The 23,965-nt window shown below is 36.6% G+C and overlaps 1 protein-coding gene across 6 annotated transcripts in view; it reads left to right on the top strand.

Annotated features, from left to right (window-relative positions):
• Window positions 1-23,965, top strand: part of PHF14 (PHD finger protein 14) — a 166,491-nt gene that overhangs the window by 82,415 nt on the left and 60,111 nt on the right. Inside the window, exon 17 of one of the 6 annotated variants that reach the window (XM_064444537.1) lies at window positions 17,817-19,114. The exons of the other annotated variants lie outside the window; for them this stretch is intronic. Coding sequence (XP_064300607.1) covers window positions 17,817-17,829 — 13 coding nt within the window. The 3' untranslated portion in view covers window positions 17,830-19,114. Of the gene's footprint in view, window positions 1-17,816; window positions 19,115-23,965 lie in introns of those variants that run through there. 6 annotated transcript variants of the gene reach the window in all.

Raw genomic sequence — 23,965 nt, 5'->3', positions numbered from 1 at the left:
AAAAAAAAGTTACACTATAGTATAGTAACCAGTCTTAGTAAAAATTATTTAAATTTACATGAAAACAGCCTGTTGTCTGCTGGTACCTACTGTCAGTTCTTTTAATAACACTTGCTGTGAAAAGGAGATAAGAAAATCAGTGGGCTTTTAAAACTCCAGTGGTAATCTTAGTTTTTCACATTAAAGAACAATAAGTAAACTGCAGGCCTTTAATTTTCTTGAATTCTGAAAGGCTTGTCTAAACCATTGTAGGTTTTGCAGCTTTTATTAAAAGCAGAATCACAGAATAGTTGAGATTGAAAGAGAACAGAGCTGATCTAGTCCCCAGCCCCCTTGCTCAAAACAAGGTCAGGTAGAACATGTTATTCAGGGCAGGGCATAGTTGGGTTTTGAATGTTTCCAAGGATGGAGTCTCTCCAACCTTTCTGGGCAGCTTGTTCTGTTGTTTGTCCCTCCTCACAGTAAAAAAAAAAAACAAACCAAAAAGATTCTTCTTATGTTTAAACAAAATTTTCTTCAGTTTGTGCCTTGCTGCTTCTTGTCCTTTCACTGGGCACCACTGAGAAGTCTGGCTCTGTTTTCTCCCCCCATCAGGTATTTATACACACTGAGAATATTCCCACTGAGCCTTCTCCAGACAAAAGAATCCCAGCCCTCACAGCCTCTCCTTTTATTGCAGATATGCAGTCCCTTAATCATCTTCATGATCCCTGTGCTGGACTTGCTCCAGTAACTCCATTATCTCTTTTGTACTGAGGAGCCCAGAATTGGGCACAGTACTTCAGTGTTCCAGCTGTGTTTTCTCTGGGGCTGAGTGAAGGGAAAAAGCATATTTATTGTCCATAAAGGTAAACAATTAAAAAAAAAAAAAGTCTTCTATTGTGTATAACAGGCAAAACTTAGCTTGTTATAAAAGAAACATCTTCCTATGGTCAATATACTGAGCCATTAAGGATACTACTTAAGGATGAGAGTATTTCATGCTTATTTCATGCTTATTAAATCCTTGTCTTAGGAAGACTGTTCTAGCGGTAGTTTAAAGGGTTACTTCATTGAGCAACATACTGGAGAACTGCCAGTGTTAATGCTTTTAGTTTTCCATTGAAAGTTTTATCACTTAGTCAAGGGCTCCGCCCTTCCCCATCAGTCACCTTTCTGTAAGTTACGGTAAGACAGCCACAGTTCCAACCCCTTCCTCTGCTTTCTCGGAAAAGTGCCTTTTCCAAGTGCATTTCCAAATCCAGTGCATTACAGTATCATCCTACCTAACGATAGCTTTCCATGGGCGCTTGTCAAATTGCATTAAAAGAGCTGTATCATCTAAACTGGCAGTGGACAGTGAGACGCAAAACCTCCCAAAGATCAACTGTGAATAGCCATTTGCTAATTCCTTTCAACTCCAAAAAATAACGAAGAACATCGTAGCTGAAACTCCACATTTTATCTTAACTACAAAGTACTAGGAGAGAGGCAGTGGCTTCACTAGAGTGGCATTATACTGGAGGGATAATGTCCCTTTCCTGAGGGGCAGAGGACATGAAGTCAAGAAGATTGTCAGCCTGGAAGTTATCCTTTGCATCCTCTGGTGGGTAGTGGAGTACCCCACAAAGTGGGATATTGGCTGCAGTTTTTACAGATGTTAAGGCCCCCCTCTTCATTCCAAAGAAAAGTGGGACTAAGTGAGCTGGCTTTCTGTGGAGTGACAGAAGAGAACTAACAGTAAGGTTTTTTCCTAATACAGATCCTAGTTCCTTGAAGACTTGATCTGAACAGTTTTTGCTAGTTAGGCATTAATTTCTAAGCTATACCAAAGCCATTGTGGCTTCTTTTTCACCTTGTAGGAGGTAGCTCATATCTGTATGTAGTCTGTGGATAAGTATATCTCTGCGCACACCTGTGTGTGCATATGTGGAGTGGTCAACATAAGTGATAACAAACACTTAGATATGCCCTGTGTTCCTGTTTGCTGTCATTTGCTCCGGATTATTCTCTGAAAGAAAATGACACCTTAAAAAAAAATCATTAGCCTATGCTGGCCCATTTGATTGCTGGGTATTTGTAACAGTGTGTGTTTTGCATCTTATGGAGAAGGAAATGTGGATTAAGTTTACAGGATGTAATACTTGGTACCTAAATATTTTTCCTGTTTTCAGTTGGTCTTACTTACCATAGAAGACAAGATTATATTTTTAGAAGACCTGAGACCTTTATTTTGAAACTTCAGTTAATAGTGTATGTACTTAGTTCTACTTAAATATCTTATTGTTTCATCCCAATTGTGAAAATACCTTAATATTTCATTCAAAGCTAGTTTCACTGTTCCATGAGGTGCTTTATAAAAATTCCCGTGCTCCCTTCATGAATGAAATTGATAAAATTCTGAAATTAAGCAACACAGTATTTTCAGTATTAGTCCATATTATAAATTTTTGAAGTAGATTTTCTCTGACAAATATATGTAGAAATGTTTATGTGAAGCTGGTGGGTTTTATAGGTTAAAATTATAAGGTTCAAAATGTAACTCTTGTCACCTTAAGCAAAATTTCTGAATTGAAATGAGTTTAATGCATATATTTAACAAGTTACTTGAAGAAAAGGAAGAGCTCTGTTTCCAGTTAGATATTGCTGCAGTTGCCTTTTTCAGTAGCTTGAGTGTATTTAATTGCCTCTGCCAGCCCCAGAAATCGGAATGTTTTTAGAACGTTATTTTTCATTTTACTATTTCATAAGATGTATGTAACATTTTCATTGTTCAAACAGACAAAAGAATTCCTTCTGTCTTGGTCACCAGAGCTCTGGCAAAAATAGTGCACCAGCTTCTGTTGGTCATTGTATTTGAGGCTTTCTATGTGTTTGTTATTGTCAACAAGGGAAAAAAATTTCATGGAAGTCATTAGAGAAGTCGTTGCTGAATGAGCTAAAAGTCAATGTTTGATTACATATTTTTTTTCAGAAGCATTTTCTTATGAAAGTTTGGTTCTTCTAGGATGTTAGTTTCAATTCATTTATTTAAAATCTCTATTACTGGTTTTGTTTCTGAAATAGTGAAAGCTAGCCACTCCATTTCATCAAGAATCATGAATGATGCATATTCTATACCATGATTGTATTATGAAGTGCTGACTTACAGGCAGTGAAAGGAGAAATGGTAAAATGCTCAAAACAAATTGTCCATGGCTGCAACTTAGCAAAGAATTTTAACTGGCATTGGGACAGATGAAAGTTAGGTATGCTGGACAGTAGTAATAACTGCAGTACCAGACCCCACTTTCAGTTTCCTATTACTTGTAAAACTTTAATCACTTGGACTCAAAATTCTCTCTCTCTCTTGTGTATCTTTATTAGGCTGGATGTTTTCAGGCAAAATTTTTAATCTGAGATTTGGGCAAGTGTATTGTCTTGCCCAGGTCCCCACCATCCCAGCACATACACACATAGGCCTTTGAGGAGAAAAGTGAGTTGAAGTCTTTGATCTGTAAATTGAATTTTGGCAAAGACCTCTCTTTCTTTCCCAGTGTTAGTGAAGAAATGTATCCATGTCAATTTGATGAAATCTGGAAGGCTTTAAGAGTATTGTGAGAGGAATAGTTTCCTCCTGTTACAGCAGTTTTTAGACCTTTTGTCATCTGTGCTTTGAGCCTGCAGTGAGCCATCTGAGCATGCTTATCCCTGCAATTGCAGCACTAAATTGCTACAAGACATGCAAAGAAAAGAAATGTGGACTGAGAACAAATTGCTCAACGTTGGTGTCAGTGGCTGGTAATTTGAAGTGAGAGTCAGATGCAGAGTGGGCAAGTGCTGCACTAGATAAGAAGAATAAAATGGGGCAGTGAACGAGGGCAGGCGTGTAACTCTCCCTCTTCTGTGTCATTTCAGTCATCTTTTGTCATGCGCAGAGAGCTGAGAGCGGGATATATATAACTCAAGAATATGCAAGCAATCACATATTCACCTATGGTGAGGTCTAGCAGGTCGTTGGGCTAAGCTTTAGTATGAATACTATGCCCAATGCAAGATGTCTCGTGAATCCTTGCTGGTCAGGCAGTCATTGGTAAGGTGAAGATCATAGAACTGTAGAATCATAGAATCATTAAGGTTGGAAAAGACCTCTAGGATCACCAAGTCCAACTGTCAATCAAACACCACCATGTCTCCTAAACCATGCCCTGAAGTACCATGTCTACGCATCTTTTAAATACCTTCAGGGATGGTGACTCTACCACCTCTCTGGGCAGCCTGTTCCAATGCCTGACCAGTCTGTCAGTAAAGAATTTTTACTAATACCCAATCTAAACCTCCCCTGGTGCAGCTTGAAGCCATTTCCTCTCATTCTATTGCTAGTGACCTGGGAGAAGAGACCAACAGCCATCTCATTTCAGGTAGCTGTAGAGAGCGATAAGGTCTCCCTGTAGCCTCTATTCTTCGCACCAGGCTGATTCTGACCTTTCTGAATTGCTATCTTCAGATTCTCCACTGTATTCTCAGGGGTTTTATGGGTTTTTTTTGTTTGTTTCTGTTTTTTTTTTCCCCCTTGAGTCACTGCCATATGCCATTTAAAATTAACAGACACCATTAAAGTCTTTTCTTATGTAGCAAAGTTTGCTTTTGTACTATTACACCTTAACTTGATCCTTCATTAAGCTAAGCTGAAGTCATGCAGATGAAAGAGGGCCTTGGTTACAGACGGACAAACCTTTGAGCTGTGGTTGTCTGGGCAAAAAGATTGGTACTTGTGGCCACATATGGGCATCATAGTGGGATTGAGACTGGTTGGCTCCCTCATGAGAGGACCTGAGTGTATGGTAAATATGCAGAAATAGAATTAAGAGACAGTGGTAAGCTCATGTAGAGAGGCAGCAAAATCCAGACTCTTTAGGTTCCAGGACTTGAAAGAAGGGAGGTTGGGCTGGTTAGGGAAAGACACTGGAACAAGAAAACCATGTGGATGGTAGTCGGAGGAGGAGGGATACTGAAACTGTTTAAGGAGCTGGGGAGAGGGAGTTGTGGGTAGGAAGTCTGTGTGGAAGGAAGTTTGCTATGGTCAACTCAAGTCAATGAATCTGAGATGGAGAGTGGGTGACTGGAAAATGGCATCTTTGGAAAATTTCAGCTACTTTATTAGTGCAGGTGGCAGAGGATATTTGCTATGATCATGAAAGTTCTCTTTCATACTGATACGTTATTTTGAAAATATTGAAGATACATGGATAGAATACCCCTGTCATCCCCAGTTCTCCCTCAAGGTGTTTTGGGTTTTTTTTTCCCTTTCTGGTAGCTTCCTGGTGGTACATTTGAGCATCAGCATGTGCTGTGTCATAGGAGATAAACTTCTTTAGAACAGCTTCTGTTGAAATTGCTTACAAGTTGAGAGGCACAGAACACAAGGTAGACAAAGTTGCCTCTAAGGTGTTAGTTTATGCTCATATACATCACTCTATGATATACAAAAATCTCTTAACATGAGTACAACTGATTAATCAAAATATTAATAAAGCTCCTAACTAAACAAAAAAAATATTTATTTTAAAAAAAGACTATGAACAGCAAGCATTAATGAAAAACAGTGTTAAACCATAATTAGCATTGCTTATATAATTACAGTTACAATGTATGCAGTTTCCATACTTGGAAACACTTTATTTTAAATGCAGGAAAATGTTGGGTATATGACTTAACTAGTCAAATATATGTTGATTAGTAATCCTCCATAAACAAGTTGTTTTGCCAAAATTTGTGTTTTAAGTTTTTATATGTTGTCTTTGATGTTACATAGTGTCTTTAATCTATTTATGTAAAAAAATTATGTAAAAATTACATAAAATAGTCAAGGCTTCATTTGGAATATTTTTGTTTTCCTCTGTTCTCCAAAAATAAGTGGAAAAAGAGATTTCAGAAGTTAATCGCAGTCACAGGTTCAAGAACTTAGCAATTTTTTTAAAATCAAATTCTTTCATTTCTTTGTATCCATCATTTTTATCTTTTGTATGTCCATCATTGCAATGGGTCGATACATCACACTTTCTGTTGTTTTCTTTTTGAGAGGAAAAAAATAGTGAAAAGGAGTAGAGGGGATGCAAGGGCATTTCAAAACGACGATGTCCATTAATAAGGCAAAAAAGGCCAAATCTACTATCTGTAGTTCCAATTTCATGCAGAATGATATACAGTCGTGTTTTGCTTCATATTTTTCTCCCCAAATTCATCTTCTCAAGGCAGAAAATTATATAGGTGCATTGTGAGAAATTCATTTAAGCCTGTTGCTAATTGCTTTTAAAAGCAGTTTCATTTCTGCCTGGAATTGTTGTGTTGCAAAGCGGATTGTACGGTGGAACAGATCTGGCAGAAAGTACCCAACAACAGCAGTAACAAAATTTTAGGAAACTGGTAAAATTGAAAAATAATTTGATTCAACTCATGACCAGCATGGCATAGGGTGAGGTGTCAGTTCACCCTTCTGGTTTGTTTTGCTTTAGGTTTATTTAATGTAGATTTTACTGACAAGATGTAATATCATGAGAATATATATATTACAAATAAAATATTATTTTCCTATATTAAAAAGTTACTGCATGTTTTGATTCAGTTGAAACAAACCAGACTTTATGCTTCGTCTATGCTATGTTATTGATCTACCTGCTGAAATTAATATTCAAGAATACACTTACTTGGTAATGACGTTGCGATAAATCTGCAAAAACTCTGTTGCTTGACATCCATTTTTGTCATAATGAAATAATTTTGTTGAGGGCCCTTTTTTATATTACTTGAGAAAACTGTTAAGTAAACACGATACATCATCATGGTATTTCAATGATTGTTTTAGTTCTCTTGGAAATGATTTATATAATATTTAGCACAGAGTTCTACAAACAGAGCATCTTATCTTATGCTTTTATCAAACTTCTGGCATTGTCTTAAATGCTATTAATTAACAGATTTGTCTATATAGTACAACTAGTCTTTGTCATTGCTTTTAAGATGTATAACTGAATTTTATTTGCACGCATGCTTTCAGCCACGGCATAGAACAACCATGTCATAACAAATACTCTGCCTAAAGAGTTATTTTCAGAAGTGCTGTGTGATGCTTTTTGTTATATAGCTTGATTATTATATAAATGTAAATATCTGTTTATACATATTGGTTAGCTTCTGGCTTTGTTTGAAAAAACTAAGTAGTGCATGCTCCAGAACTAGTTTGAAAAAAAAAAACGTAATTCCTGCTTTTGTGTATTTCAGATTTATTCTATTCTTAGACCTTTTCCACTTAGAGACCTATCACTTTTGTTTTAGAAAGTTTTAAAAATGAAGACTGAAAATTAATTATTAAATTATAATGGAATATATTAAATGTTTGCCTTGTAAGTTGAGCAAATACATTTTGAAACACAGCTTTCCAGCCTTTCTGTGTTTATCAATCAGTGTGAAAAACTCTCTGGCCTTTAGAAAAAAAAATGGTCCAGTGTTAAGATGTGTATTTTATAATACAGGGTTTGTGGGTACTGTGCAAGTGAATGTGTCACATTTTCCTTTTTTGACTGACTTTATATTTTGTTTGTAAACACATCTGGGAACTTTTTACTTAGGCCATTTCATGTGCAAAGTCTTTTATTGTGGAGTTGTAAATATACACGAATAATACTAGTTTTCTGTTTTGTTTTGGTGTTTTTTTTTTATTTTGATGGCTACAAATATGCTTTAGATATGCTCATAGTTATAAAACTTACCCACATAGCATTTACTGGCTTTGACTTGGTGAAATGTTTATATAAAATCACCTTTCAATAAAAAAAAAAAGGGTCTTTATTGTGACAAATACCATTGAATTTTAAGATGGCATCAGGGGCACAAGACAGCTTATAAATTGGTCTTGGACACCACTTAGAAGTCTAGTATTGGCATGTGGACAGTCAGATGCTGTCTGTAAGAGGGCTGGGAAGCAAATTTCTTATTCCTTGTAGCTGATGGAAAGGCAGTACTGACCCAGGCACTGGACATCGCAGGTTTTTTCAACATAGCTGCTTCCCATCCTAATAATAAGAATCAGCAATACTTAAAAATAGTGGCTGAAGTAGGGATTACTCGTCTAATACCTGAAATGAAAGGTTTTAGAATATCAAGAACAAACTATCATAACTTCTTGTTTGACTCTTTGACTGTCGCCATACCGCTGAGTCCTGTGTACCCCCTGAGTTCACTGCACTACTCCTTGTAAAGAAAAAAACATCTGCTAATGTCCACTCTGAACCTCCCAAGCTGCAGGTTGTGGCTGTGAGGCCATGTGATGTCGTTGGTGGCAAGAGAGAAGTGTTTGGCTGCGCTGTCTGAAGTGCTGTGTAACTGCCCTTCAGGTGGTTGTGAGTTGCAGCTCAATCCTGCCGCTTGGCCCCTTAGTGTCCTCTTTCCCAGACTGATTAAGGCCAGCTCCCTCAGCCTTGCCTCAGAGGTTGTATACTGCAGGTCCCTTGCCATCTTGGTAGCTTTTAAGTGGACTCTGTTTTTTCATCTCTGTTGAATGGGTTGGCCTGAAACTGGTAATGGCATTTTAAGCACAGTCTCATTAGCTCTGAGTAGAGAGGAATAATAACCTCTGTTGATTTGCTGGTTCTGCTTTAATTGAATTGTACTGAGTTTGACATTGATTTTAACCTCCAGGTCCTTTTAGCAGGACTGAGAGCTACTCAGTCTGCACTGATGCATGGAGTTATCCCTCCCCCCCATGCAAAATTTCATACTACTTCTTGATGAACTCCAAGATTATCTGCTGGTCCAGTCCTCAAGTTTCTCAAACAAATTTTGGATTGAAGCTTTACTGTTCAATGTGTTGGCCACCCTTCCTAACTTAATGTCATTCTTGAAGTTGCAGAGGGTGAATTTTGTATCATTATGATGATTTTTTTTTTTATGAACTGTGTTAGCCCCAAAAGCACCCGCTGTGATAGTTTGTCTGTTATTGGACACCATCTAGATCTCAAGCTATTGTCTGTTGCTCTTCAAGTCCAGCAGTGCAACTGGCTTTGAACCCATTCATGCAGCCTTGTACCTAATTTGGTAAGGAAAATGCTGTGGGAGACTCTTTGAAAAGCCTTATGCTGAATACACTTTGTGTTGCCACCCCTGCTCTTATCCTCTTTCTCATAGTCTGTCATTTCATCATGGTCATTTCAAACACGACCAGCTTGTCTACCCTTGTTAAATCTTTGCTGAATGCTCTGGGTTACTTTCTCGTCCTTCACGTGTTTGAAAATGAATCCCAAGAGGACATGACGTGCTCCTTGATCTTTCCCAGGACAGAGGTGAGGCTGACCAGCCTGTGATTTCCTACATCCTACTTACTGCCTTTTCTTAATGGGTATGTCTTAACTCTTCAAGATGGGCTTATCTTAGTGTTTTTCAGTTGTTGGAGGCCTGACATGATTGTCATGATGTTTCTTAGATCTTACACAGGAGCCTGACAGAGGTAATAAGCATTCCCTTCAGAACCATTGGATAATCCCCATGGATTCGAATATATTCAGACGGAGTAGTCCTTGACATGTTGCTGTGCTGCTGTTGGCTGTCCTTCTCTTTCCCAAGTCACACTGGTAGGCACAGAAGTCTGCAAGTAAGTTTTCACTGTGCAGATTGAGGCTTTGAGCGCAAAGGCGAGTGTATGAGCCCCTTCTGTGTTATCGGTTGAAATCTAATCTATTTTCTCTGAACTTCCTTTCAGTGCCAACATTCTTGTAGAACTATTTTCCATTTCTCATTGGATCCCTCTGGGGGGTTGCCTCCTGAATTTTGCCCTTAAGTGCTCAAGCAACCTTTGAATACTACTCCTGTGTAATTTGTACTTGGTTTCCTTTTCTTATGTGTTGCCACCACTCACTTTGCTTATCTAGTTGAGTAAGAAGCTTCTTGCTTAAGCAAACATTCTTTCTACTGTTTTTCCTCATCTCTGATACAATGGGAGTTTCCCTGAGCTCCAAGTAAATTATTTTAAAAATCATCCCTCTCTCACTTGGTAACCTTCCCTTTCATCACAGCGACCTGCAGGATTCTGCCTTAGCAGTTCCTGTGCCAAGTCAAGGTTTCCTCATCGAAAGCCATGATACAGATTTTTGTAGCTTTTGTGATGAAGGAGTAGTAAATTCTTCTGTAACTTTTAAGTGGTAACAGTGATAAGAGACTATACTTACACCTCCCTTTGTTCTCTGGACACAATGTTCCAATAAGCAATTAAGTTTCAGTAGTGTCATTAATCTTCTCAGGCTAAATTAGAAATGAATCGTGATCTTAATTGATTTCTGCGTTTCTCAGTCATAGCAGCAAGCGCATCACAGATTTTGACCTGGGCTATGACATAACAGCAGTTTGGTAAAGAGGTTCCACGTGATGCTGTAGAGACTTGAATGACTCACAGTAGAACTCTTAAGGTTTCTAGGAGTGGGAGTTTTTGGAGGAAAAACCTGTAAGTGTCTTGAAGAAGTTACTTTAAAAAGGAAGAAAAAATACCCATCTGTTAGCCCTGAATCTGTGTTTTATGCTGAGCAGACTAATATAGTTCATGAAGCCTGTTGCCTACAGCGGGACAGCTCACATTTATTATTGGACACATGCTTGATAAAGCAGCTGAGTGGGAAACCAGAATTCCTACTTCGGTTTGTTTTGTGGCACTCTGATAGTCGTGCTTCAATGTTAACATATTGAAATTACAGAGGAGGTTCGAAATGCTTCACAGATGTCAATAAACCATCAATAACTGACACTAACTGAGAGGCTTAGGCCTGCATTTTCTTTAACAGCCGTATGAAAACCATGGAGTCCGGTGGCTCTGCAGTTGGCTCATGTGATGGTGACTGCCAAGTGCGAAAACTTAAACATTGCAATGATATCTAGATTTTTCTTTTCAGAAGTCATCTCTCCCCAGTGATAAGCAGCCAACCCGCAAAAATTACTTCATCTACTTTTCTATAAAAATATAAACAACAATAAAATCTGAAGTATTAGTATTACCGAAAATATTACTGGTGTGCTAGTGCGTTTATGTAGTACTTAAGAAAGAGTACACTGTTCTTACAGTACACTGAGTGACAGTACTTATAAAAAGAAATTGTGTATTATATAAAATACAAACATTTTTATTGAGTTTATGCTGTTGACTGACTTTAGTGATAGATTAAGTCTTAATTACACACAGTTTATGCAAGAGAGAATTTTGCTGGGAAGATACTCTGACTGTTATCGTCAGTAGAATCCGAACCCATTTTAGCCTGCTTTGGGATCAGGCAGGCAGAGTGGTTGATGCTGAGGGTTGGATTCTGGGTTCTGTGTGCAAGTGTTTCTACAGGCATGTCTGGGCTGCATGCTGCTTCAGAGCAGCCTGAATGTTCCTGCTTCTATGGATACCTCAAAGCTCTTAAAACTTTTATATACATTAGACATAAAAATTTTAATTACAGCAGAACTCATAATCTTCTGTTATACAAAAAGTTGGGAAGGCATTGAACAACTGTCAGTTGATTTTTAGCTCCATTTTCATTGCTAGTTAGGTTATCAGAGGAAAGTTCAGTTTTGTCTTTAAGCCAGCTAGTCACATTTAGTTGGTCAAGCATGTTTTGTGTGCGCAGGCAGCCTAAAACCAAGGCTGAGTGAGTAAAGCCAAACTTAGTTCTGCAGTGGAGATGTTTTCCTAATTTTTTGTTTTGCTTCATCCCACCTTAATGAGATAAAACAAAAACAAGAAGGAAATAAACCCCTGTCTATGTGACAAAATACCCAATGGCATTCTTGTAAGGCAAAGTTTTATTTTTCAAATCATATGTGTACTTCTGTAGGGGATCAGAAGTATTTTGAAAATGACATTTCAGTTGTTTAAGTAGTACAAAGTTTTGATTTAAAAGACCAACTTTGACATAATTCAAAATACATTCTGTCAAATTGGTGTGTACTTCTGTAGATAAAATAGCTTTTTTTTTTTCATTTCTGTGCTTATATTGCCTTTCCCTTTTTCTTTTGTTGCTTTGGCATTTTTGCATGGTAAATCCGTCTTGTTGGGTGAAATAATTGAACATAATACTTAACTTTGCTGTCAGGATTGGTATGCATTTAATAAGACTTCCCATCTGTTCGCTTTCAAAAGCAAGACAGCATACAAACTGACAAGAACTAGGCATGTGGTAAAGGCATTATATTGGAGATGGTGCATTAAGCTGCTGAGCTCCACTGTTTCAGGTCAATTTCAGTTGTATTTTAACTCACAGGCTTTGTAACATGGTTACGTTTGGCTTACTTGTACTAATGTTCCATTGATAAATTTGCCCTGCATCACAGTATGTTAAGGAAAATGACTCTTAGTCATTTGAACAGGAAAGTAAAAAGCAGTTTAGTATGTTAACGTATTTTTTAAATATAAAATTCAGTTTTATATTAAAACTGAAGTCTCGATTTATTTTTCTTAATCTCCACAAAAGGCTTGTTTTTGAAGCAACACCTTTTTTTCAGGCAGCAGTTAGGCCTAACATTTAGAATTTATATTCCAGTTACTAGTAAATCATTAATTAAACTGAGAGACCTTTCATGAAATTCCGTTTTGTAATCTTAAAAAATTTGACCTGCCAGCTACATATTGCTGGCAACATCTATTGCCACATCCTGGTAGATTCATTATCACATAATGATGATTACATTATTCCTCAATATTGAGTTATCCAAGTATCTGAAAAAGGTCACTTCCTGAATGAGAGACAAAATGGCTCCAGTTGAAAAAGTTGTACTGAATTTTGGAGAAAATATCTTTGTTAATGAATGGACTGATATATGTAAATTACTCGGAGTCTGAGGTGGGTGTCAGTGTCAGTCTGTGCTCCCCTTAATTCTGATGAAATAAAACCAAGATGTCTGGTGTTTAGCAGTGCAGCAACCTACGGGAACAGGATCTGTGGATAGTGGCCCACTCACTTCCCCTCAAGGCTTTGTTAACTCCCGATCTAGACCACAACTCTTTTTCTTTAAGATTTATGCTGTTTAAACTTAAATTTAATTGTGGAGTTCCTACTGGTACACCTCTTTTCTGTTAAAACTGTTCTAAACCAAATTTGTATGGGAAGATATGATTTCATGCATACCATAGCCATGTTTATAAGTTATTATGCTATTTTTTTTCTTTTGAACGCATCTAAGTACTCAAAATATGTATCCTCTGTTACAGTGTAGATTAGATGATATTGTGCAGTTGGGATTGAGAATTAGTTTTGTATTGTCATATGACCTTGTGTAACACAAGCCCTAACTCAGAATTTTGGTTAATAATAATACTGATAATGTTCTATGACCTGTTTTTCTAACTACATAATGAATATGCTAGCAGTCACAAGATTCGGTTGAATTTGGGGGTTGGCATTCAGTTGAGTATTTATTTTCTTACAGTGGATACAGAGATTAAACTTGTCAATGCTCTCCTCGTGCTCATTCAAAATAATAGCAGGAAGAAGGAAGAGTTCTGCTTTAAGTAGAAAGGGATAGCCATTCCTCGCACTTGCACACTGAATCAGATAGAGACAGCTGCAGAGGGAAGATATGCATTGCAAAAACCAGATCAATTGGATTCAGTCACATCCAAATGAAATTACATTAGTCAATAACCTTCCCTTCAAGTTGCTGAAATCTTCTTGGCCCAAATTTCTCTTGTCAGGTTACTGAGTTCTGGCAATGATTAAAGTATCTTGAAATTGCTTCGATAACATCAAGGACCTTGTTGTGACAAGGTCTGTAAATGCAGTCTCTTAGAAGAGAAAGCTGGGTTTCATGTAGATTATTGAGTGTATTGACTGAATTTTTTTTCATGTGTTCTCAGAAGCTTGTATTCGTGAAGACAGTGCAAAATGAAGGAAAATGACACTTTTATTACCGAATTAAACCATTTCACATATGTGATACAGATTTTATTTAATCTTTTGTATAGGATATGTCATTTCTTCTAGGCTTTGAAATAGTTTGAAAATGTGTTCTCGTTTTGAAGTGGGCACAGTAGTACTTGGAGAATAGAATTCTGTAAATCAGGACAACTGTTAGTCTTACTTGTTTACCTCCGTCAACATATTTACGCAGTGACCAGCTCTAAATGTCACTGTTTATGTTCCAGTGTTGCAGTTACTAGAATGAAGCAAAGCTTTTTTATTCCAGTGGTACCTCAGATGATGCGATGTTTTGTCCTGCAGACCAATTTTTTACAGACTGATCAGTGTGTGTATTAGCAAATAGAAATCTGTAATCATTTGGGAAGCATTTATTAATATTTATAACTTGATCAATACTAAGAAGAATTGAAGTAATCCACTAAATGGAGTTGCGGGTACACCTTAGTTCCTGGGATCAAGAGGTATACCTTGTGCAGCCTGAATTTTAAAAATGCATATTACTTATATCACCTTCAGATGGTTTGGTGTTTATTGGAGATACGGTTCCTTGTCTTCTAAAATTGGTCTTTGTCAGCACTTCCTCTATAAATACTCTGTTTTACCTCCCTTTCATTACCATCTTACCTCGTTAAAGTTTTTCCCAAATACCTCTTTAGGCTTGACAGACTTAGCCAGTGAGAGAGTCCTAATATTGCAGAATTGGTAAGGTATGCTGAAGCAGTTTCCTACCCTGAGACCTTTGAAGATACACAGAGCTTACATTATCGTTGCAAATATATTTTACTTGTGCCCAGTTAGCAAACAAAAAACATTCTTCTCACAAAGGGTATTTAACCTGATGAAAGCAAGTACTAAAATGGGTGGAAAAGAACAAGGGTCAAAACTACTAACATAAGCATTACATTTGTCTGCAATTTGCACTTTTCAGTAACTGTTAAGCAAATGAAGAGGGCCTTTGGCAGTTCCAGTAGAAAGTGTTGGGGTTTTTTGTCCCGTCAGTTCCTTTGAAAAGGAAATTTGCCCCCCCATTACATAATATTTACTTGACTGAGGAAGCAGATTACACCCATGTGTGGTTAGGGCACAGAGTGAGAGAGACTGATGAGTTTCTCTCCCTTTGTACCGAAACTTGAAGGGAACTGCTTTCATAGTTGTTTTTGTCCTGGAATGAAGAACTGGGAGAGAACAACTCTTCTGAAGGACAAAATAAGCAGTTGAGAACCTCCCTGTTGAAAGCATCTGTTACTGCATTACCTGTGATGCTTTTTTTCTATCTGATGTTTGTTCCATTTACTGGTGAGAAAGGAAGGCTGTTCAGTTTTGCTCACTGCCATTCTTTTAGATTTTTGTGTTCTGTAAAACCTTTTCCCATCTAAGGCAGAAAATGCAAGCTCAGATATTGCAGGCAGCTCTGGGTACTGCAGTCAGTAGAAATTAGGGTGGATGTATAAGTACCTCAATTCAGCGTAAAACCTCTATAGTGCATTTCATCACATTTGAGTAAGTGCCAGGAGGTTGTTAACCATTTATAGGAATGGGTGCAGTTCTTTGGATGAGGGATGGTGGGGAAAGCAGAGAATAGAACGGGTGCAATACCAGTGTGGGAGGTCCCAGGAAAAGTTTTTAGTAAGTAGTCCTCCAAAATCAGTAGTCAGTTATCAGATGATTTTGTGGGTTACAAGCTTAAAAAAAAGCTATTGTATTTATCTGTTTATATTGTCTTTTACCAATATGTTGCTAGTTAGAACTGTGTTTAAACAAAGTCAATAGTGATTCCTTAACTAAATACTTTGGAGATGAGAGGGTTGAAGATAACCCTCAATCATGTAAAATAAATGATGTCAAGTCGGATTTTAAAAACAGTAGAAATGGAAAAATTGTCCAACCATTTAAAAAGAAAATTTCCTTTGATGTATCAGTACATATTAAAATATTCCTTAAAATTTATTGATATATTATTGTTAATAAAAATGCAATACCATGAAATATTATAGGAATAGGAGTAGTCCAGGTATAGGTTACTTACACTTCCTACTTGATGCCTGTGTTCTTACAGCCTTACCTAAAGTACTACAATAAATTAGGATCTTGGCTTTGCTCTATAGTTACAAGTTTCCTCAGGGAGCCTTGTTTATATTTTATTACTTCAATTTGTGAGCTTATTTTTAAAATTTAACTTATTTTATTAGTTCAACTATGAAGTTTGTTTCATATATAAAAGTATATTTTACATAAACACAGTTTTAGGTAAAATATTTTATAAATATAAGTAAGTTTTTTATATAAAGTACCATTATAAGTACATAAACATATATATGTGTATGTCTGTACATACACACTCATTTTGGGAAACAGAAATAAAAACTTGTATTAAGAGTGTGGATCGTTGTATTCATGCCCAAACCTTGCCAGCCCAGATAGGGCATAGCCCGTCACATGCTGATGACCTCACTCTGATGGTGCAGTTGCAGCTACTCGTCCTGTTGCTGAGAGGATAGGGGTGGCACAAAGACCTTGAGCTCATCTCAGATTTTTTGCTGATGCTACCCTTCATGTCTCTGTACTTGCATGTGCACCTGTGTCAACCTCACCCACTCTGAGGTGATGAGAACAAAGCCAGTTGCACTTGCTGAGGGAAGGTAATCGTAATACGATGACTATAAAAAGTATTTCTATTTCTGCAGCTCAGCTTTTCTTCAGTTTTCTTAAAAAGTTCAAAAACAGACTGTAGTAGTGCGGTTCAGGACACCTGATTTAAAATTCTGATCATGTCCCGAGTAAGAGATGAATTGAGAATTGAAATGAATTTACATATACTACTTCCTTGCTGTCCCTCTGATTCTTAGACTCAAAATCCTTACACTCAAAAATTATAATTAGTTTGCAAAGAACTGTTGTTGGAACATGTGGCGACACTATGGTTCCTGTTCATCAGATTATTTTTTATTTTATGAAAGTATGACAGCAGTTTAGAATTCCTTTTTATTTACAATTCTACTTTAATATAGTTCAAAGTAGAAAACAAAACAAATGCAGTGGAGACTATATAGGTCTTTCTTTGAAAACTGATGTATATTTGACACGCCAGCACAGCTTAAACACAGCATGGATCTTTTTCCCACTTAAAATCCACAGTGCTATCAGTTACATCAGTTTGTGGTATTGCAGTGAGCTTTAGAGTTTAAATGCAGAGATTACTTTAAAATTGTATTTATTTCAAAAAAAGAAAAGCATCCTTGAAAAGTACTTGTGTCATAAGAGTGTCAAGAGACAGGAAGTACAAGTAGGAAAAAAAAAAAAAGCTGTGAAGGCTTTTGAATTATTTCCGTAAAGACATTGTTTCAGAAGTGACTAAAGCTTTCTGTGTACTGAACTATTACATCACATTATGAAAGAAATCCTCCCTTACCTAATGCTTCCTAAATCTTAAGACTTATTTCCCTTTCAAATGCTATTCTATAAAACAAGCATTTTTTTTAAGGCTGTGACACAGTACCCACATAGTTTGTGCTTGTCATTTAGTCAATCCCATAGCTGCATTTGTGTGGGTTTCAAATCTGAGGAAAATGCCAGCTTCCCAATCAAGCCTATTTGTATTAAACTGTTGCTTTTATGTTTTAAAAAGAAAGAAAAAAAAAAAAAAGAACAAAGAAAATTATCTTCTCTGTCTTATGGTGGACTGCCTTTGCTCTTTGAGCTGTACTGAGAAAAAATTAAAAGGATGCTATACTTCACTCAGTTTAATGCTTTGACACTTACAGAGACTCTTGGAAGTTTGGTATGAGTGCCTTAAAGTATCTGGATCTGAGCATACACATTGCTTGAATTTAGTGTGATGTTAAAATGTTTCATAAGACAGAGCAGAGTTGCTATGATCTTTCAATGTTAATATTTTTTTCTTATCACTTTACTGTGTAGATTCCCTTCATGAGACACAACTCTGCCACAACTCATCCTCGGAGGCAATCGTGGAAACCTTTTATAATGTGATTTTTAAATGTGGATAAAGCTCTCAATAGAGTACCTAAAGTAAAGGAGAACAGCTACCTTGTCTCTACTATAAGCATATTATGACAAAAAGTTGAGTTTGCTTGTCAGGCTTGGATAGAATGTAACTGATTGGTTTGTTATTTGGACTGACAAGGTAGTTAATTTGCCTGCATTTTTTTTGCACTAATCAGGAACATTTCGTATGTGCATTGTTGAAAAATCCCGGATAAATGTCTTGTCAGAATTGTCCTATTAAGTAATGTCTTTTTCCCCTGTGCTTCGTTGGCAAATGTTGTTATACAATGCTTGGATTCACTGAAGAGTGACAGAAGCCTGTGGGACTTAAATATTGTGTGTTCCTCTATGGTGATACCGAATGAAATAAGCAACGGTTTGCCATCTGCCCGCCAGTCTACTTATATGCAGTTTAATGAGAACTTTTCTATATAGAACACCATGTTGTACATAGACCTTATTGTAAAAAGGATTGTTTCCTAAAAAAACCCACAAATGTTCAGTGATAATGAGACCTGTAAAACACTTGAGACATACTATTCTGAAGGAATAGATTTGCCATGAAAAGTGATTTTATGCTTATTAGTATGAACTGATTGTTTCTGACTTCAAACGCTCGAGCGAATAGAACTATACCTATATTGCTTTCTGAAAAATTTTTAAGGAAAAGCAAAATTTGAGTATATGCAGAAATTTGTTTTACTTGGCTTACTTCTCTGGCGGTATTCAGGACAAGCTTATATCCTCACATTACAAATATGAAATTGTTATGTAAGTTGGGGAAGGAATGAAGAACTGATCACACAGCGTGACAGCTGAGATCTTCGTCTTCGTCCATATATATCCTGGTAGATGCAGATATAGTACTTTGATCTACAAATGGTACCAGTCCAGTTCTTAAATCTACAGTAGCAGTGTGTTGACATCTTCATCGTTTTCATCTTGAACTTGCTCGGAAAAATTCTGCATAAATGCAATCACACTTGTAACTTTATGACATATAATATTTGAATTTCTTGAGATATGGTGGATTTTGTCATCTATCAAGGCACATTTACATTTGAAAATATTTTTTAAACTTAAATAAATTAAATCCTGTAATAAGTAATAGGAGAAATATACAAATTTATGTATACTTATCTACAAGTCATATCTTACCAGGGCATTTCATGTTTGGATATTATATTAAATAAAATTAACCTGATGTCTAACACGTCGTTTTGTTTTAAAAAGGGGGTGGGATGATGTCAGAGTAAGATTTTTGTCTGAACTGTCAGGAATGCTTACTGTTCTGTGTTGGCAAGGCACACAAAGACGCCTTTAAAATAAAGAAATTTACACTAGGAAATAGACGTTAATGCAGGAGTTTGATCTTTAGGAATAAATGAATCCATTTTAGGAAGAAAAGACCAATTTTAGTTGTCTAGAATTTTGAAGTATGGTAAAAAGTTATATAGAAATGCTGTGCTAACGAGGGGAGAAAAAAAAAGGTGTTTGCCCATATGTCATGCTGAGTTTAGGAAAAAAATAGAAAGTAATGTTTACTGTGATTTATGATCAGTTACTAAATTAACACAGTATAGGTATCATGAGTAGGAGAGAATGATAAATGTAGCATGTCTTGGCTTTAGTAACACTTAAAATACTTATGTGTGTGACATTCTGCTAAATAAGCTAGAGAATTTCTCTGTTAATTAAGCTACAAGAAAATATGTAGCTGATTAGAGAAGCAGGCTAGCTACCATGAACTCACTGTCAAATGATATTCCACTCACTGGGTTCCACTCAGGACTGTCCTGGATTCAGTATATTATATTTTTGTTTATTTTTGCTTTAGTGTGTTAGGTGCTGGAATAGAGTTTGGGAAAATAGAGCTATTTAATTACAGCGGACGTGCTGGCAAAGACCAATTTTAGAAGGCAAGGAACTGTATCTGCAGGTGATGTCAGTGTGATGTAAGGAGTTACAGGGTTAGAAGTAAAAATGAAATTTTAAGAAACTATCCAGCATGCAGTGCAGTAAAGGAAGAGGAAAATCACTTTTTAGTGCATGATTATGATACAAAGAGTAACTAGTTAGGTGTGTCTTCAAAAAGGGTATGGGGGACTCTGGATCAAAAACTGATCATGAATCAAACTGATCATACCTGAGATGTACAAAGAGAGGTGTTATATTTAACACATGAAAGTACTCCTCCTGATTATTCAGAAGACTGGTGTCTCAGCCTTGGAAAAGCTTCAGCTAGCATAGTCTTTCCATTTTGGCAAGAAACATGTAGAGAAAGTCCAAAGCAAACTGAATTGAATGATGAGAAGACTACAGGAGACACAAATGAATAAAAAAGCTTAAAATAGTTGGATTTCTTTAATTTAGAGAAGGTTGGGGAATGTGTCTTCAAACAGCGTAAATTAATACAAAGACGATGAAGAGAAAAGTAGCTGCAAAGAAGGGAAAAAGAAGTTGCTCTTCAAATATGGTCAGACCAAAATTAACTCTGAAGCTGTAGCAAGATGATTTGGCAATAGAAAGGGGTTTTTTTCTAGCAATAATAATAATTGCACTAGAGGAGTTTGTTAGAGAAGTTGAGTAATACCTGTTATTGGAGGCTTTTATGGACTGACTAATGTGTGTTAAAAACTGTTCGAGTATTGTTGATACTCCCTTGGGCATGCTTGAAGGTGATCTGCTGTATTTTGTATGTTTGTGACCCTGTACAGCGTCTTTGTAGGATTTTGTTCCTTCCTTGGCACTTTCTTTTGACATTAGGTATTAGATTAGTTTATACTCTTTCTCTCTCTCTCTCTCTTTTTCATATGATTCATTAGATCTCTTGCCTCTTTTTGTTGAAAATGACATGTTAAGGCTCAATATTTGAACTTTTGAAAGAAGCTTTTCATTCTTCAAATCTGTAATGGACTTCTCTAGTAGTTCACAAACAATACACTGTTCAGTATAGCTAAGTATACTAGTCTGAATACCTGAGAATGGCACTATAGATGCAGTCATGTATTATGACTAGAATGTACTTCAGAAAAACTAATGCAGCTTTTTCTAATAGCTTTCTTAAATTTTACACTCTGCAGTTTGTCAAGGGGGGCTCTCCTGGTTCTTTCAGAATTTCCCGTCTTCCTTAAGAAATAAAATACTTGGGACTTTTTTGGGAGCCATAATTTGTCTAGAATTATCTTAATATATGTCTTAGAGGCATTGTCTTCACAGAAATACTTAATTAAAACTTAAAAATACTGTAAATCTAAGTTTTATACAGTAGCTGTATAATATTAACAAACTCAAACACATTTGGCATAGGGTTTATGTCAATACATTCCCCTTGTACGTGTGGGCCCTTAATGAATTTTACAAAAGAATTTATCAAAGCCATGTGTGTTATAGTTTTGAAGTACTATGAGAGAGAGAGAAGTGAACACTTCTTGCTGAAAGGAAGCTGTTCACGTACAGGTATAGTAAATAAAGTTTCTGTATAGCATTCGTATAATTCATTGTGTACATGCAGACTAAATTCTTTTGAAGAGATGAATTGTGGACCAAACAGTGGAAAAAATCAGGATTACGTAGAAATGTCACATAACGATAGCCAATTCAGATTCTTCCTTACCTGTAAATAATTAGTGTTAAGCTTTTGGGTGGTTGTTTGTTTTAGTATTAAACTGAATTTAAGACTAAAAATTTTTAGTTATAAAAAGCATTAATAAAATCATGTAGGAGAGGTGGCAGTTTTGGGTTTAGCATAATAAATTTAGTAACACAAATGTCTGGCAGATGAATGCTTATTTTCTTTTGCTGATTTGTGGTATCAATGATTGACACTATTCGTCCGTTCTGTTAAAGTGAAGTAGTTGATGTTCAGGATACATGAGGATAAGTATATGGGGGGAATGGGAATTGAAGCTACATAAAATGGTTTTTGCCTTTTGAATTTATCAGTAAAATGTTTTGTTTACCTTTTTTGCTTTAAAGTAGAATTTCCTAAAGGTCACAACCATAGCAGTTCACGCTGGTATGTGTTATAAATAGTGTTAAATACATGATTTTTAAAAACTTACTTCATGCAGCAGATGCTGAAAAGTGTAACAGAGATACTCTAAGTGAATGAAGGTTTATCCACATGATTATTGTACGCTAAAGAGAAAAAAATGGTCATTTTATTAACGCCCTTGAGTTTGGACAGAAATTTGAGGAAGTTACAGACCATACAGTTTCCCACATCCAAAACCATATAGGTACTTTATCCTGAAATTACTATTAGCTGACGATCAGAAAGCTCATCCTGTTCTGTCAGGCCGTGTGTCCATCTTGCCCATTCAGCCTTCATCAGTACTATTAGGTAGACAGGAAAACCAGAATGTAGTAATCATCTTCCGTCTGGTATATTCTCTCACCATTCAGCAATAGCCATGCCCCTCTCTCTTCCAGGCATAACAGATGAGCATACTGGCTCATCTAACATTATGAACTGTGGAAGTCAGGGACTTCCTTTTGTATGCTTACATTGTACCTGGCATAACAGAAATTTGAATGTGGCTTTTAATTCCTTTGTGTAATACCAGCAACATTATGCTACCCAGAAAGCATATTTCATTTACTTTAACTGAGAATTTTGAAACTATTAGAATCCAGAAAGATTTAGGTTGGAATGAGCCTCTGGAGGACATCTGTTCCAGCTGCTCACTCAAAGCAGTTAGATCTAACTTTGAAATTAGATTAAGTTTCTCAGTTACATCCAGCTGAATTGTGAGCATCTTTGGAGACACAGAGCCTTTCAGAATAGCCAGTACCTGTGTTTGAACAGGCTCTATAATAGGGCTATATCCTGGTTTATAGTCAGTATTGTATGCATGTGCCTTCACATAAGAATTTTAGTGCTGGAATCTGTCACACTCTGATGCTGAAGTCACCTTTAGCTTGGCTGGCCTATGTGAGAAGACTTGTAAATTATCCTGGTGTTAATTCATAAAACTGTTCTGTAGACCAGAAACTGCAAGATGACTTGACCATCCATTTTTAGCTGATATGCCACTTATAGGCAAGTGTAGAAATAGAAAAGTGTAGAAATCAGGAAGAGGAAACCCAGCTTCTTCCATTTAATACTTAATATGGTTTTCTCTTTTGATAGTATTCTTCCTAAAAACAAAAGAGTTGCTAAGGTCCTAGACCTTATATTTTAAATTAGAGTCTAAATACAGCACTACATCACTTTTGTTTTGTGCCTGACCAATGACATATCACAGCAAAATTAAAGCAGTTTTAGTTGGAATCCATGAGGCTGAATCAAAGAGTTTTGGTGTAGAACGGCAGGGTAAGATATGAAGACTTATCTCCGCTTCTCTTCGCTTTGTTTCAAGAGATGTCAGAATAGATAACTAAAAATAATGTTTTCCACATATTCTATAATGTAAAAGTACTATTATTTTGGGTCCTCCCTCAGTAAGTAGAATAAATGTAGTCTTGGACAGCATTAATAACAATGCAGTAAGTGTATGATTATACAGTTACTCCGCCATGAGATCTTTAATTAATTTTATCCTTCAAATAATGGCACAGGAAAGCACCTTCTTTGACATTACATGTAAGAGTTGCTGTTATAACCCACCCCATAGTATTCAGTCCTGTAACTAGAATTCATCACTTCCATGGTCTGGTTGCAATTAAGGTATCACAAGAGCACTCCTCACCTGCTCCAGTCCAAAGTCAGTCAACTTGCATTCTGCTGTTTGAATTCACTTGAGCTATACCAGCTTACTCTCTTTTTTGGGGAATGCTTACTTGCTCCATTCCATCGGATCTATCATACAGCCATGAACAAGAAACGACAGTGCCTTAAAATGTCATAGCTGGTTTTAAGTTGTTCATCGGAACCCAGGAATGTGCTGCAATCTAAAGTGAACCCACTTGTGCATGTCTCTGGCTGTTTGCAGTTTCAGAGGAGCCCAGCAGTTGGACACTGAGGGATTAAAGGGGAGAGAGAGACCAGTGCCTGAGAAGAAGCATCACTCCCTCAGGGGTTAAAAGCCTTTAGTCACAATTGGGGTCCAGAACAAGCC

This window comes from Phalacrocorax carbo, chromosome 2, assembly GCF_963921805.1.
Source record: "Phalacrocorax carbo chromosome 2, bPhaCar2.1, whole genome shotgun sequence".
In the NCBI taxonomy this organism is placed as follows: domain Eukaryota; kingdom Metazoa; phylum Chordata; class Aves; order Suliformes; family Phalacrocoracidae; genus Phalacrocorax; species Phalacrocorax carbo.
This window is presented reverse-complemented; position numbering and strand designations above follow the sequence as displayed.